The sequence below is a fragment of the Neovison vison genome, chromosome 3 (genome assembly GCF_020171115.1).
Source record: "Neovison vison isolate M4711 chromosome 3, ASM_NN_V1, whole genome shotgun sequence".
NCBI lineage: Eukaryota > Metazoa > Chordata > Mammalia > Carnivora > Mustelidae > Neogale > Neogale vison.
The window spans coordinates 52,591,535-52,608,047 of record NC_058093.1 but is presented as its reverse complement, the minus strand read 5'-3'; the positions used below and the strand labels follow the sequence as shown (position 1 = coordinate 52,608,047).

Sequence of the window (16,513 nt, the reverse complement as noted above, 5' to 3'; positions counted from 1 at the left end):
AAAAATTTGAAGATTTAAAGTGGTATCCTGAAATTCAACACTGCTTCATCTTATAAAATGTATATACACTCATCCCCCTTCCCTTAGAAATATATAGTAGATTTCTTCATTTTTCATGCAAGCCCAACAAAGTCCTGAGCTCCTGGTGAAAACTAAAGGGCAACAGCAACAACAAAAAATTTTATTTAAAAAAATACTACTTTCAAGATTTTTCTTTTATCTGAACATTTATCGTACTTTTCCTAATAGAAGAGGGAGGGAACCAAAGTTCCAGGTTTACCTCCGTATATTATTGAAGGAAGTATCTTCTGCAGTCTTAATATTAAGGGTGGTATGAAGAGAGCTCAAGAGGAAAAAATATGCGGGTCAGACTGAGGTAAACAAGGTACCGGGGAGACAAGAGTCTGAGCAGAACACACTGGTCTATTATAGGAAAGATTCGAGATGTTCACCCTTCCTTATGTCCCAGAAGAGCACTGTATGTCCAAAGAACTCAGTTCTATTATTTAAATCTTAAGGTCAAATTTTAACCCTACATAATCAGTTTCAAATTACGTAAAACTTCAATAAGTTTTCCTATTAAGAAACTACAACATCATGCAATTTGAAATGACATTCAAATAAGAAGGCCTTACTGCAATATCAATAATACCAAGGACTCTGTAGATTGGTTTTTAAAATGTTACACTGGTGGAGTATCTTGGGCTGAGGTAGAACACTACATTTGTGAAATTCATTTGCCTCTAGTGTATTATTTATCTTGCAAGAGTAGTTTATTTCTTATCTTAAATAAGTCACCAACCATTTAATAATGTGGAAAATGTAACACAGATGACCCAATTCATTTTGCTAAGCCAAGGGAACTGAAAGAAATGAAGCTGTTTCAAGGCAACTTCTTTATGGAGATAAAGAAGATATTTCTTTTTTATTAGCTCCATCTGATGGCTGATCTGGTTTTTACACACTGCCCGGCTATAAATTCCCAACTGTAATTTTATTGTTTTCTCTCCCACTCTTCTATCAGAAAGATGTGCTATATTGAGAAAATGCTGTTTAGTTGATTATGGGCCTAATTACTTTATTGAATTTTGCCAAGTATTTACTATTATAAAAAGCATTCATGCTTCCCCTCCCTGCTTTTTTTCCCCTTAAATTGAGAAGGACAAATTTCACCGATTAAAACAGTATAAAATTTGAAAAATGGAAATATTGTTGATATTGTCCTATAATGTGCATCTTCATACACACCTCTCAGATAACCATAGCTGGTCCCTTTGCCTAATTTATGTTAAGCATGTACACGTGCTAACACATTTTAAACACATAAAAATGACTATTTTCCTTATTCATTTTTTATACTAATGAATGCGTTTGAAAAAACCCTATTTATATACTATACCATTCTAATGCTATCAGAGGAATGCATGCTTGAAAATACAGTTTTTCTAGTGCAGAAAAAAGAGCTCAGAATTGAAATGTATTTGAAATATATAACTGGATTTAAGCACTAAATAGTAAGTAAATTAAGGAAAAGACTATACCTCAGGATCATATTCCCATAACTGGTTTCCTCTCATGTGATGGCATTTTAGCATGATTACAGGTCCACTGAGTCTAGACACATCCAAGCATAAGTCATCGGTTCGGATTTCTTTGTCAGCAGTATAAGAAAATACCTGAAAATATAAAATTCAACTGATGAAATAATCCCCTGAAAACAAAAAAGTCACAGTATAGCAGAGTTCTCTGTGGAAACATTCATATCAACTTGTGTTTTCAAACGGTCTATGCTGTGTGATCTTGAGAAAGTGAGTTCGCATCTCTCAGTCCCTTTCTTCAACTGGAAAATAGGGACAGTGTATAACACAGATAACACTGTTATTGTGAAGCCTCAATTTAACAAATTATTAAACACATTATTTGCCGGCACCGTATTTCCTGCCCTGTACTTGCCTTATGTATCTCACAACAGACTCAGTAAAATAAAGTTAACTATAGGGATATAGTTATATATATGTATATATATGTATAGATGTAACTATACAGCCCTTGTTCTCACCACATGACCAATTCCCTAATTCTATAGAGAGAACGATGTTTTTCATGAAGACATTTAAATCTTTGTCTCCATAAGAACATCATGCAAATTTTATTAAATACTGTCAGTGTGTTTCCAAACATTGTAGAATTAGCTTCTCTAGAGACCTCATTAAAAAAAGGTAGGCTCTATACTTATCTTTATCATATGATTATAGCTGGTTTTGGCTACAGTACTTCTCAAAATAGCCAAGAAATGTTACAGTGGATTGTAGATTCATTGTTAGCTAACTTGAACTGATACTATAATAATCTCTATTTTTTAAACTCCAGGTATGAATATTTTATTTATAACATTGACTATTAAAGGGTCACAAGAGTTATTAACTTAATAATTATGGAAGTTATTTTCTTCTGTTTGCTCTGATAAGCATGCTTCAGTATTCTGTGGGTATTTTTTTCCTTACAATGTCAAGAGGTAGTGTAATGAGGAAGGTTATTTGAGGATCTTTTAGTTTCCCAAAACAGACTGGTAAAATTAGAGGGAGTCAGCTCAATATTCCCCTATAAACTCTGGAGCCCTAGTATGTAAGTTGAACGAGTTAGTCTTGAAAGGGTTGCCTCTCCAGAACTAACTAGGGGCTTCCCTGAAAATCATAGGTGGTAGGAGAAAAACGCAAAAGAAATTCTTCACAAAGATGTAAAAACTTGAGAATATATAAAGTTCATTTAATTAAACTATATAAAATATAGATCTCATGTAGGGCATTCAGAAAAAAGAATTCCTATCTTTAGTACTTTTTAATAAAGATTTTATTTATTTATTTGACAGACAAAGATCACAAGTAGGCAGAGAGAATGGGGGGGGGAGGCAGGCTCCCTGCCGAGCAGACAGCCTGATGTGGGGCTCCATCCCAGGCCCCTGAGATCATGACCTGAGCTGAAGGCAGAGGCTTTAACCCACTGAGCCACCCAGGTGCCCTTAATATTCCCACTTTTAATGGAAACTATGATTAAATTAAGAGAATAAAAGAAACACCTATCAGATAATTAGTACTATATCCTTTCCAAACATGGTCTTCATTAATACAATATTTAATTTCATATAAACATATTTAAGTAAATGAATCTAGTAATAGACCTTAATTTGAAGGAGGGAAATTTCTAGAGAAATTTCTTTAATCTTTTGCTTTAATGTGAAGTGTAATTTTCCACATAGAAATTATACTTTTAGTTGTATATGTACAGATGCCAATGTAAATGGAAACACCAAAGTATCCACATTTGTCACTAATTTTGTACACATTTGCCACTAATTTTGTATAATTATGGCCTGAACAATGATTTCTCCTCAGATCTCTTACGATAGTTTGGAGACTTTACCTGTTGAGAGAAGTCAACCACATTCTTTGCTCCTTAATTCCTAACTGTAATTCATTTATGGTCAATCAGTAGCTATTTTAAGTGATTTATATTCAAGAAAGATATAATTGTAGAATATTTTCTGAGCTTATATATATTATCTGAAGTTATCTTTCTTTGGCCTTTGCACTTGAAAAAAAATACTTGGCTCACAAATAATTTTTCTTTAAAAAAATCTGTATAGGGATTGCTGAGTTGCCCAGTTGGTTAAGCGGTTATCTTTGGCTCAGGTCATGATCCTGGGGTCCTGGGATTAAGCCCTGCGTTGGGCTCCCTGCTCAGCAGGGAGTCTGCTTCTCCCTCTCTGTCTCCGTCTCCCAGCTTGTGCTCTCACTCTCTCTCTTCAAATAAATAAATAAAATCTTTAACAAAAGTCTGTATATACTGCTTTCATTATTTTCTGGCATTAATTAATTGGTTAACAAATCCTAATGAATAATTAACAGGATTAATTTATTTTTCATACCTGAGAATCTCATTTTTATGCGGAGGTGTTCCTAAGATTGTTTATATTCTGTATAAGAATAAAAAGTGCATCAGTATACATACGTCTTTCTTGATTTTTACCTGGAAATTATTAGGCTTGATCTCAATTATTTACCCTTTATATCTATTATCTTTTTACCCATAATTGTCATCTTCATGCTTTTTATATCTCCTACCGCAGGAGGTTCATGGAACTCACTTTGGGACAGATGAAAATTTTACATGCAAAGTACTTTGTAGAGATCTAGATACACAGATAGCAGTGGCTGACAGCTAGCCTTATTACCCCAGGCTTAGAGGTGCTCCCAGGATGTCGCCTTGTATATGGATTCCTGCCTTGATAGTATGTCCATTTCCCAAAGAATTTTAGAACAGGAGCCGACCAGGCTCGGCTCTTGCCTCTGTGTGCCGATCCCTAGGCACACAGTTTTGAGGAGGGGCTCTCATACCAATGACAGACTGTCCTGACCCTTGCAGCATATATAGTCAGCCTCTACTGAGTTTCTTACGACTTTGGGGACAACCTCACATCTCATTTTAGATTTTCCAGGAAGTGAGAACTCCCTACAGCCGTTGCCTGTGTCAGTACCCCACATCTCAGTTTGGTACATGTAGTTCCTGGCAGAGTATCTGCCTGACCTGCTCTCCTGTTGCAGTTAAAACACTTAAGCCTGATTATAAGGTAAGATTTTCAATTCTGAACACATATGAAGCACATTAACTTAATCATCACACATGGTGATGGCTTTACAAGATAGAGTCCCTCATTAGTGAAGTCTACTTGAATGTTCTTTTACAAAAATTGGACACTATTCCCCCCTTTCTAGTTACCACTCAAATTTTATCACTGGTTATCAATACTGATTCTCACAAAAACCAGAAGTGAGTTACACAAATACTAGATTTAGCACATATTTCAGTTGCTTCAATGTCAGGATGATTCTAGTAACAATGCATTAAATCAAAGTCTCATCACTTTAAACAAAGGGGACTAGAAGCAGAGTAAAATAATCAATCTCAGTGTCCTTCCATCCTTTATAAAAGAGGAATATGGAGAAAGTTAACATTAACTGAGCACCTATATGTGTTAGAAACCGCATGTGACACAGTTCATACATATCATATTAAATAAATTTGCCCTGTTGTCCCATTGTACAATTACATTCATATTCCTATGTGTACCAACTTAATATTATTGCAAAGCGTAGTAAGCAGAGCTTTTATCATGAACTGTATAGATGCAGTAATTTATGGTGCTTTGAGTATTCCGTTTTGTACTAATCTTCCCATTTGTTCTAACACATAAAATTACGAGCCATCTAGCACTACACATCTTCTTCTGTAGTCTGCTGGTCACGCCTGCTCTAGAAACAACCACCCAAAGGCCAATTTTACTCAATTGTTCTAGGTTCAGCTATCTTATAAGAAGTGATAGATCCTTTGTTCCGTTTTTGTGGGCCCTTCCAAAACTACTCTGATGACTATAACAATGCAGTTTTTATTGTCTCCAATTACATTTAGTTTGCTATGGCTGCCAGAACAAAGTACCTTGGACTAGATGGCTTTTAATCTCCTCAGAGTACTGGAGGCCGCAAGTTCTAGATCAGGTTATCAGTGCAATTGGTTTCTCTTGTGGACCTCTCTCTTTTGCTTGTGGATGACCATTTTTCCCCTGTGTCCTCCATGGTCTTACTTTGATGCCTGTGTCCTGATCACTTCTTCTTAAAAACAACATCCATATTAGGTTAGGGACCACTTTAATTATCTCAGTCACATCTTTAAAGCTCCTGTATCTCCAAATGTCACATTCTCAGATACTGGGATTAGAACTTCAACATACGAATGGGGAGGGGGACACAACTCAGCCCCTAAGACCCTTACATTGAAGAAAATAATGCATCTTTCCCTACTCCTAGATGGAAACTATAGGTTTTTTTTGGTTACTTGTCCAGGACCCCTAGGAATTCAGTTCAGAAATTAGAATGATCTGTTTAACATTATTAATTGAAATTCTGAATGAAATGTAATTCCAAATCTTCTCCTTTTCTTGAAATTGGATGTGCTATAGGCTGGAAGCCTGCAGTGGGATAGGGCTTGGTCAACTTCTGTATTTTACCATCTTGAGAACTTCTTTTCTTTTTTATCTGTCTTGCCTACTCCCATATTCCCCCAGGCTGCTAACTGGGATTTGATTCCCCCAGGGTCATAAAAGCCTCTGTAAGAGGTCTTAACCTAAACTGTCTCTTGATAACTCCTTCCGGATCTCTGGCATGGCAGAGATTTCAAGCTCCTTCTCCTGGGAGCATTTATGGTTCTTGGGAGATTCTCATTGCTAAGCACCTCTCACTGCGTGCTAAGAAGATGACAATGCGTGTTTTGTAAGTGGGCTACTTCTTGCGACTTGAGCAACTTGGGGAGGCAAGCTGACTCAGGCGGTGGAGTCACTTTGGTTGTCACAGGCCAACTTTACAATGTGTGAGTCAAGTCACAGCCTGCCACATTCCCCAAGAGCACCAAGCACACAGCAAACAAGCGCTTAAAATGGTGTTCTGTGTAATCTGCAGGGCCTAGTGCCAAATGCAAATGCAGAATTTACTGTTCAAAAATTATTAAGGCTTTCCAATTGTAAGGTTCTGCTTGAGGGCATGGGTTGCACAGCCAGGAAGGTGCCCCTGCCTTGAGTCCTCCTCAGTAAGGTTTGTCCCTGGAAACTAGAATCCCACCCCCTCTTCTCTAGAGGGAGGGCAACTGCTCTTTTCAGAGAACCCAAATCCTCTCCATCTTGTGATACCTCCTGTTATGGGTTGAATTGTGTCCCCCAAAAGAAATGCTTAAGTCCTTCACCTGTAAGCACCTCAGAAGGTGAATGTATTTGGAAATAAGGTCATTACAGATGGGATTAGGTAAGTGATGAGGAGATCATACTGGAGAGGGTGGAGGCTTAGCCCGAAATGGCTGGTGTCCTTAGGAGAACACAGAGATGGAGACATTAACAGAAAAAAATGCCTCCGTCGGAGCAGTGCATCATCACAGGCCATGGGGATTGCAGGTGAACACCACAAGTTAAAAGCAGCAACAAATGCTTCTCCCTTACTAGGTTTTGGAAGAAATAGGCCTCTCCTGACACTGTGATTTCTGACTGAAGCCTCAAGTACTGAGACACAATGAACTTCTATTGCTCACGCCACACGGTTTGTGCGAGTTTATTATGGTGCCCTAAGGAACGTACACGCCTCCTTTGATTCCGTATGATGGCTGAAGGGTCTAAAAGTCTTGGAAGCAGTTTCCAAAGTGTCTGCAAATTCTGCACAGGGAAGTCTGATTTTAGATTTCACATCTATTTTATCTTGCTATCTGGGCTGAAATTTTAACATTCAATTATGATCTCTGAAAGCATCAATCATTTTTACAATCATTTTTCTATTGAAATGTATCTTCATAAGGTGGTTCTTGACTTTGATGAGGTGAATTACCTGCTTTTTTTTTTTTTTTAAGATTTTATTTATTTATTTATTTGACAGACAGAGATCACAGGCAGGCAGAGAGGCAGGAAGAGAAAGAGAGAGGGGGAAGCAGGCTCCCACTGAGCAGAGAGCCCAATGCGGGGCTCGAATCCAGGACAGTGAGATCATGACCTGAGCCAAAGGCAGAGGCTTTAACCCACTGAGCCACCCAGGCGCCCCAAATTACCTGCTTTTATTGTAGACTTTATAGGGACCAGATTAATTTCTGTTTCTGAACTGATGTACTCAAATGAGTTTACGAACAATTCCTAACATATAAAAGGTGACAGCCAATTTCAGTCTCAGTTCTTTACAATATTAACATTTTTTTTTAAAGATTTTATTTATTTATTTGAGAGAGAGAGAGACAGTGAGAGAGAGCATGAGCGAGGAGAAGGTCAGAGAGCGAAGCAGACTCCCCATGGAGCTGGGAGCCCGATGTGGGACTCGATCCCGGGACTCCAGGATCAAGCCCTGAGCCGAAGGCAGTCGTCAATATTAACATTTTTTTTAGAGACGGAAGCATTTTCATTACTTCACATACGCATGTAGTTTGTTCTGGATTTTTCACTTTGGGGAGTATGTTCAAAGGCATTTATGTTCACCCCTTTGAAAAATCTGAAATTTGAAAAACTGCAAGCAAATTTTGCTCAGATTTGTAGCATAAGCAGCTGCTGGCAAAACTGTCAAAGCAAAACAAGATCAGAGCTGGTTCACTTGTTCTGTGAAGAGGAACCAAACGCCCTCTGCTGGCTCTGCATTGCTATAGGGGTTCTTCCATCTTAACAGGAAGAAATACTTTGCAATACACACACTAATTTTCATATATTCACATTACACTCATATATATCCTATGTGTGTTTAAAAGCCTCATAAGTGCATTTGATTCAGCTTTATTATAGAGGTGGTGATTTTTCTAGATTTAGTTATGAATTTATAAAGCACTTCTGTTGAGTTCTTCCAATTTACTGTAAAAGTTCACAGTTTAAAGGGGCTGTGTCACTATATGTCAACTGCTTTGCTTTCTCTTTGAAGAACCTTAAGCCAATGGAGTTACAGGATTCACATACTTGGCCAGAGCCATTTAGTGACAGAAGTTTCTCTGGACCCCAAGCTCACTGGTTATTTTTCTTTCACTTTACTACACTGCCTCTTACATCCCATCACTTTGTTATTTGGAACTTTGGGCCCTCTAGCAGATCGCTCTAGGTAAATGAAGTGCAGTCAATTTGAGAACTCTGTTAACAAGAATCCAGAAGGATAAATTATTTTAAAAAAAGCTCTCACATACATTCTAATAGTTTACTTCCCCCCTCATTCTGTAAAAATGGCCCATGTAAATTGGTATTGAAATAATAAGAAAAATTAGTTAACAACAAAAATTAGACCTTCAGCAATGTGATTTTTATTTGAGAATGTTCTGTTTGTCATCCCATCGTGAAATTAGCATGAGGAATGCGTAGATGGAGTTGAGTTCATCAAAGGAGCTGCCAAGGAAAGAGACTTCTGCTCCCAAGTAGGATGTTTTTCTGCCTTAACTGATTTCAGGCTTCACCTCTGGCCTGTCAGCTCAGTGGTCTGGGTAGGTAGGTAAGGAGAGTAGGTAGCTTCTGTGTTATCTTGACTTCTGTGTCTAAATGGTATCTATGGTCTTTTACAGATTTAATGCTCTCAAACTTTATTGCTAAAAGTAGGATGTGGGGTGCCTGGGTGGCCTAGTCAGTTGGGCATCTGCCTTGGCTCAGCTCATAATCTCAGGGTCCTGGGATGGAGCCCCGCCTGCTTCTCCCTCTCTCTCTGTGCCTCCCCCCTGCTTGTGATCTCTTTCTCTCTTTCAAATAAATAAACAAAATCTCAAAAGAAAAAAAAAATGGGATGTCGGTGTGCATCTCATGTTCAGTATTCCCATTCTGTCCTCAACATCGTCCAGGATGCATTAACTCTTTCTCTTTTTACTTTGATATAACTGTATATTACAACTTTACATTTCCGAATTGGTTATCAGCAAGTTACCTCATCTTTCCATCCCTGACTGGGTATGTTTTGCTCTCATCACAAGAACTATCCTAATTCCACTTTGCCCAGAAAAAGGCTACTACCCAACCTGAAGTTCTAGTACCTTTTTCACTTTCTTCTTGTATCACTTTAACTACTCTCACCTACTTGCCCACATTGTATCGCAGGCATGGCATCATTTGTGTATATCTTTCTAAATTTAATTATTGAATTTAATTAATTTATTTTTAAAGATTTGTTTATTTATTTGATGGGGGGTGGGGCAGGGAAGAGAGAGCGTACAAGCAGAGGGAAGGGCAGAGGGAGAGGGAGAAGGGACTCCCCACTGAGCAGGAAGACTGATGTGGGGCTTGATCCCAGGACCCTGAGATCATGACCTGAGCTGAAGGCAGACACTTAAGGCTGAGCCACCAGGCATCCCACTTTACTCTGTCTTGAAGGGTTTTCAAGGGAGTCTACAATTCAAGATATCTAATACATAAACATTATGTTCCAGCTATTCACATTTAACTATTGTAGTACTAAAGAATATAAACTGCAAATTTAAGCCCAATTGGATATCCCACTGGATACATTTGAATGTGCAGATGTTTTTCTTTATGTGACTGTGGCAGAATTCTCAGATGGCCCCAAGATTCCTATCCAATATACATGCCCTTCATAAACACCCTCCCCTTGAGTGTGGGTGAGACTACCACAACAGGAAAGTCACTCCATGATTACTTTATGTTACATAAGACCTAGAATTAGCCAACTTAAAGAGTGAGATTTTCCTACTGGCCTTGAAGAAACACACAGTCTTGTTTTAGAGGGGGCCAGCATAGGAAGGAAACGAAGAAGAGCTTCCCCACTGGTGGGAGGAGGAACTGGCAGAGAGCCAGAAAAACAAAATAAAACAAAACAAAACAAAAAAGCACAAAAAGCCATGCACCATAACACAAAATTATTGGAGCTCAGTCCTCCAACCGCAAGAAACTAAAATCTGCTGATAACCAGGAAGCTCGGACTCTGACCCTCCAGTGAGGTCTCAGATCTGGCCAGCAGCTTGATTTTAATTCTGTGAGACGCTAACCAGAGAACCAGCCATGCTGTGCCTGAATTAGATGCATAGAACTGTGAGATTAGTAATTTTGTGTTGTCATAAGCCACTAAAGTTGTGATATCTTGCTATACAATGGCAGAGAACTGATACAGTGAGTGACCATCAGGAAAAAGGAAATACATACAAAAATTAAAATTATTCTTACCATGTGGAGTATCTTCTCCTGTGCTATGTCCCTATCATTTATTCATTCAATTGTTCATCCATCTATTTATTCAACACATACTTTTGAGCATGTTAAATGCTTCAGACCTTATCTGAACCATATAGGCTCTTCATGAAACTGAATTCAAGACACCAACACCTAATAGGGTGACAATATTTTTGTAAAAGTTTCCTCCACTCTTCCAAACCGCCTTGAGCTTTGTTCTCCATGTTCTCATTGTAATGATTTTCTGGATTATCTTCCTCTTGATGGTATTCTCTGCTATATTTCCTCTGATCATATCATTCCTTAAATATTTATTCTCTGAAGAATTTGCCCTCACACATATAGACTGTAAGGAAAGTCAAAGGGATTATTGGATGGGATAATTTCTTTCAGTCATAGGCAATTTAATATTTACTTTCTCTCTATCTCTACCTCATTGGCTGGTACCATGCAGCACCAAGATATTTGGTCTTTGAGGTTCTGATTGATTTATGCCTGCAAATGTAAAATAGACATAGCAGCGATAACATATATCATTCATGTAACATCTATATAAGCTAGTATATTTTAGTGTTTTATCAGCCACAAATTCATGGTGAAAGACTTTGTGCCATCCTTTATGAATATAATTTTACTGGTATTTTGGTAAAATGTCCTCTTTTTTTTTTTCCTAAAGATTTGTCAGAAAGAGAGCAAGAGTGAGAGCGTGGGAGAGCACAAGCAGGGGGAGCAGCAGGCAGTGGGAGAAGCAGGCTCCCCACTGAGCAGGGAGCCTGATGCGGGACTCAACCCAGGACCCTGGGATCATGACCTGAGCCAAAGGCAGAGGCTTTAACCCACTGAGCCACCCAGGTGCCCCTTAAAGTAGTCCTTTTGATTTATGGCATTCCTCATGGCTGCAAACCAAGGTCAGGCTCTCCTGAGTTTGCAACTGAAACAAAGATTCAAGTGCAAGTAGTCTGGCCATTCAATGATCCCAGAAAAGACTAGTAGGTGAACAGGGAAGGAGAAAGAACTAACAGAGGGTACATTACAGATTAATTATGCTGTGGGTAACTGGAGTTTAAACCTTAGGGATCTCTGGTAGAGAACAAGCAGTCCCATGGAAGGGTGAAGAAGCTGGGATAACATATGCCCCCCGTTGGCTTGAGGTGTGTTTCCAGATAGAATTAATTCCCCAGGAGTAACTAGGTGGGCAAAGTGGCCTCTGGCAGTGAAAGGCTACTCTGACAGGTGCTCAGGCAAAGGGACAGAGGTTCTGTCTGGCTTTTGGATGCTATGATGCAAGCAAATGGAAGGAGAGAAAGTACACACCATTTGGAGAGTACCTGCTGTGAGGATGGAAGTCATTTTAAGTATACTGTATATGGAGATATGATAGACCACATATCATATGTTAAAGGTTTTTTAGTGACCTTTCAAGGTAAGCATTGTATATCCTCCTTTATAAATGAGGAACAGGGTGCATGAAAAGATCAAACAGATTCCCCCACTTCACTCAGTTTATGGGAGCCTGTCTTTGAAATACAGTCATCAGACCCCAAATCCCATGCTCTTCCACACACTTAACACCTGCTTCTTGGATATTTAAAGAATTAAACTCTAGACTATTCAGATTTCACTGCTTTTCCCTAAAGTGTCCATCTGATCCCATGTTCATATTTTTCCAGGATCTCATCTGATACCACATTATATTTAACCATCAGGTCTCCTTAGCCTACAGTGACCGATGCTCAGACTGTCATCTTTTTGATGACTTTGAGTTTTGAGGAACACTGGTTAGGTATTTTACACTGTCCCTCTCTGTGGGATTGTCTAATGTTTATCTTGTGGTTCGAATGTTTTTGAGATGATGACCATGAAGGTGAAGGACCATTCTCATCGCATCATATCAGAGGTAAAGGGTGCCAACATGACTCACGATGCATAGCCCTGGTCACTTACCCAAGGGAGAGTATTGGCCATGTTTCTCCACCATGAAGTTATAATCCCACCACCAGCTTTCATGTTTTACTGTTTGAAAGCAAGTCAATAAGCAGAGTCCACATGCAAGGTGGGCAACAGAGTTAAATTCTACTTTCTGAAAGGGGGATTATTGACCTAAATTATTTGGAATTCTTTTTTACAGGAGATCTTAGAAATCAATTTTAACATGTCTCTAAAAACTTGAGTCTAAAATTAGGGACCATATCTTTATATTAGATTGGTCTGTAACACACTAAGACTCATGTAATAAATCTCATTTGGGCCACTTGTTTCACTGGCAAGAGGAAGACAAGTTCTCTTTAGTAGATGGAATTATAATGTGACCACTTTTGCCACACAGAAGTGGCATTTGCTCTTAGCCATGTATAAGACATGGATTGAACACTGGCCCTTGAGAGCTTTAAAGACCACTTTGATCATTCCTTGATGTTGTAATAAGCATAAAATGCGCTTCTGAATTTGTCAGGTTTATTTTATTTTATATTTTTGCAAAAGGAGTGTCTCTTAAAAAAATTCTGCATTTCCCCAACAGATGCACATGTTTTACTTCTTTTAAATATAAAGAGCATCCCCATATCTATTTAGAGAGTTAGCAGCTAGAAAGTTGGAGTAGGAATATACCTATCTGGTAGGTTTTCATTAGAAGACTAAGGTCTTTTATTAAAAACTGGAATGGACGCTAGGCTGTTTCTATGGTAACCTACTGAAACCTTTTTTCTTTAATGGAAAGGTATCAGTTCTGTATATACTACATGTGGCTCCTTGCTCTCTATTGGATCAAGTCCTTTGATAAAAGAATAAAAGAAATGAACTGAAAGAAAGTCATATAGTCTGTCCCTGCTTGTGGTGAAATTATACTTGGGTAATAAATAACAAGAATAAAAAGGCCTTTTCATTTTTGCCTGTATTCACCATGTCATTTTTAATAACAGAAGTTCACGTCCAAGTATTTTCATGAGGTTGTATTAGGAAGAGGCTACAAGCTCTCTTTTGACAACCTTTGCAGTCTGAAAGCTCTTTGCTTCTTTTGTCCCTTCAAATCAAAATTCCCTTGCTTGACATTTACATTCTATTATAATCTTAGCTCCTCTACTTATAAAACTTAATGTTCCACTCTCCTCAGTCCAGGCCTTCTCTTCCGTTTGGACCAGTATCCCCGCTGTCCTTGCAGACACTCCATTCTTTGTGCTTACGGACAGCTCTGTGAAGCCTTTCAGACCCACTCCTGTTCTTACCAGAGGTTGCGCTGAATACCCCCTGAGGTAGCAGTACACAGACTTGTTGTTTCAACAATGACTGTTTTGTATTCTCATTGGGATTGAGTATAGGGATTGTGTGCCTATTTGTGTATTTAGATTTCATCTTGTAAAAAAGTAGAAGTAGATTTAAACAGAATTTTACATATATATGTAACATACACACAGAGAGAAATAAGAGAAAAAAATTCATCTGCATAAAAATGGTAATGTTTTAAAAGAACAAAAGAATTCAAATAAGGCCAATATAAATATTTTCCCATAAGATATTATTAATTTTCTTTGAATAAACCAAAATATTATTAATTTTCTCTGGATAAACCATGTGTCTGGCAGCAAAAAAGAAAAGGAAAAATCTGTTTCTCAGGAGACAACCAACTCTTCCTAATACTCAATGCAGTATGAAATTCTCTTAGGGACACTCATGGAAGAACTCTATGTTATGTAACAAATAGCATCTTTACTAACTTCCCTATACACAAAAAAAGAATTTGAGTTCTGGGCATATTTTCATATTCTTCTTGGTGCCCATACATTGCTGGGTTTACGTATGGTGTTCAAGGAATTCTTGATTAACAGACTTTTTCTTTTTTTTTTCTTTAAATGATTAAGTTTTGGTGTCTGACAGATTGCCTAAAATTTTCACATTGTTCTAAGACATTTTATATAAACAATTATAGTATATATAATATATATTATATATTTTATATATAATAAAACAATTATATAAGCAATTATATATAATATATAATAAAATTTTATACATATTTATTTATTTATTTATTTATTCCCCCCCTCCAAAATTCTAGCTTTCTAAATTCATGAGTCTGCCCTTGGAACAAAGATTTCACAAATCATCTGGACTTGCTGCTCTTGCTTATCTAACAATAGGGATAAAGAATACTAGAACTGGTGAACATCTAGTTCAGCCATATCAATTACAGTATTAGAAACTAAAGGCTGAAAAGATAAGGAACTTCTGTACAACCACTGCTCCGAGCTGGATGTTTGTATTTCCCCCTCTCACTAATTGTTATGCTGACCCTAGCGGCCCTGGCATTTGCAGTAAGGTTTGTGGGAATTAATTAGGTTTAGATGAGGTCACAAGGGTGGAGCCCCAATGATGGGATTGGTGCCTTACAGGCAAAGGAAAGGAAAGGAGAGACCAGAGCTAGCTCTCTTTCTGCCACATGAAGACACAGCCAGAATGTAGCAACATACCAGCCAGGCAAGTGTCCCTGCCAGAACCTGACCATGCTGGCACCCTGATCTGGAACTTTCAGCCTCCAGAACTGAGAGAGACATGTCCGTCTGTTATTGAAACCACTCAGTCTATGATCTTGTGTTATGGAAGCCTGAGCAGACTAAGATAAGCAGAGAGCAATTTTGACACCAGGTCTTCTGATGTTATCTTAACTTCTTACCAAAACTGACTCAGACCAAGCATGATGTAGTATAATAAGGTATATGAAAAATGAAACCCATTTATGATACCTACTAGGATTACTCTGAGAATCAAATTCTAATATATTTAAAGCATCTGGTAAAGGTGTATTAGGGGAATAGTGTTCAATATAGAACAGATTCACCCCCTCACTGTCATAGGCTACTCAGATCAAAAATTCATGCTCTATTCTTAAAAGCTTTAAAAACAGAAATAACTAAACCAACTCGTGCTGCTGATCTGTGCTTTAATTTAGCGTAGAATGCAATTAATCTTAGAAAAATATTATTTTATGCAAAGAAGAAATTATTGGTATATTTCTATTTAAATAAAAATAATAGGTTTTAATGGTGAGAATAGATTATTAACTAGGACTGCCTAATAAAATGAGAGAGAACTGTTCATGGTTTATACAGAAAAGCAATGACATTCCCATGATATCGGAGACACAATTCTTATTTATTTGACACAAAGAATATAGAATTTGGACCATTAAAATATGAAAGGCATTTTGTTGATATTTTGTCACTGCTGTTATGCCTACATTTCTAACCATGCAAAATATTTATGGAATATATACTTACTCTAAAACATTTTGTTTTCTGTCACACAGATATCTAAGCTTGCCTTTAGTTGGTTTATCTTCATAATATCTTTTTTTTTTTTTTTTTAAGATTTTATTTATTTATTTGAGAGAGAGACAGTGAGAAAGAGCATGGGCGAGGAGAAGGTCAGAGGGAGAAGCAGACTCCCCATGGAGCTGGGAGCCCGACGCGGGACTCCGGGGTCATGACCTGAGCCGAAGGCAGTCGTCCAACCAACTGAGCCACCCAGGCGTCCCATAATATCTTATATATGATAACTCCTTTCCTTTCCTTTTTTCTTTGAGAGAAACAGAGATCAAGTAGAGGGGATGGGGGGGGCAGAAGGTTAGGGAGAGAGAGAATCTTAAGCAGGCTCCACAGTCGGCCTGGAGCCCAGTGCAGGGCTTGATCTCACAACCCTGAGCTCATGACCTGAGCAGAAACCAAGACACTTACCTGACTGAATCACCCAAGTGCCCTTGATAACTCCTTTCAAAAACTGGTGAGTATTAACTAAGGACCGCTC

At 38.1% G+C, this 16,513-nt stretch overlaps 1 protein-coding gene across 1 annotated transcript in view; it reads right to left on the bottom strand.

Annotated features, from left to right (window-relative positions):
- The window catches only part of GALNT13 (polypeptide N-acetylgalactosaminyltransferase 13), a 551,077-nt gene that overhangs the window by 16,349 nt on the left and 518,215 nt on the right, over nucleotides 1-16,513 (bottom strand). Inside the window, exon 12 of the mRNA XM_044242085.1 lies at nucleotides 1,542-1,676. Within this exon, the coding sequence (XP_044098020.1) occupies nucleotides 1,542-1,676 (135 nt within the window). The remainder of the gene's footprint in view (nucleotides 1-1,541; nucleotides 1,677-16,513) is intronic.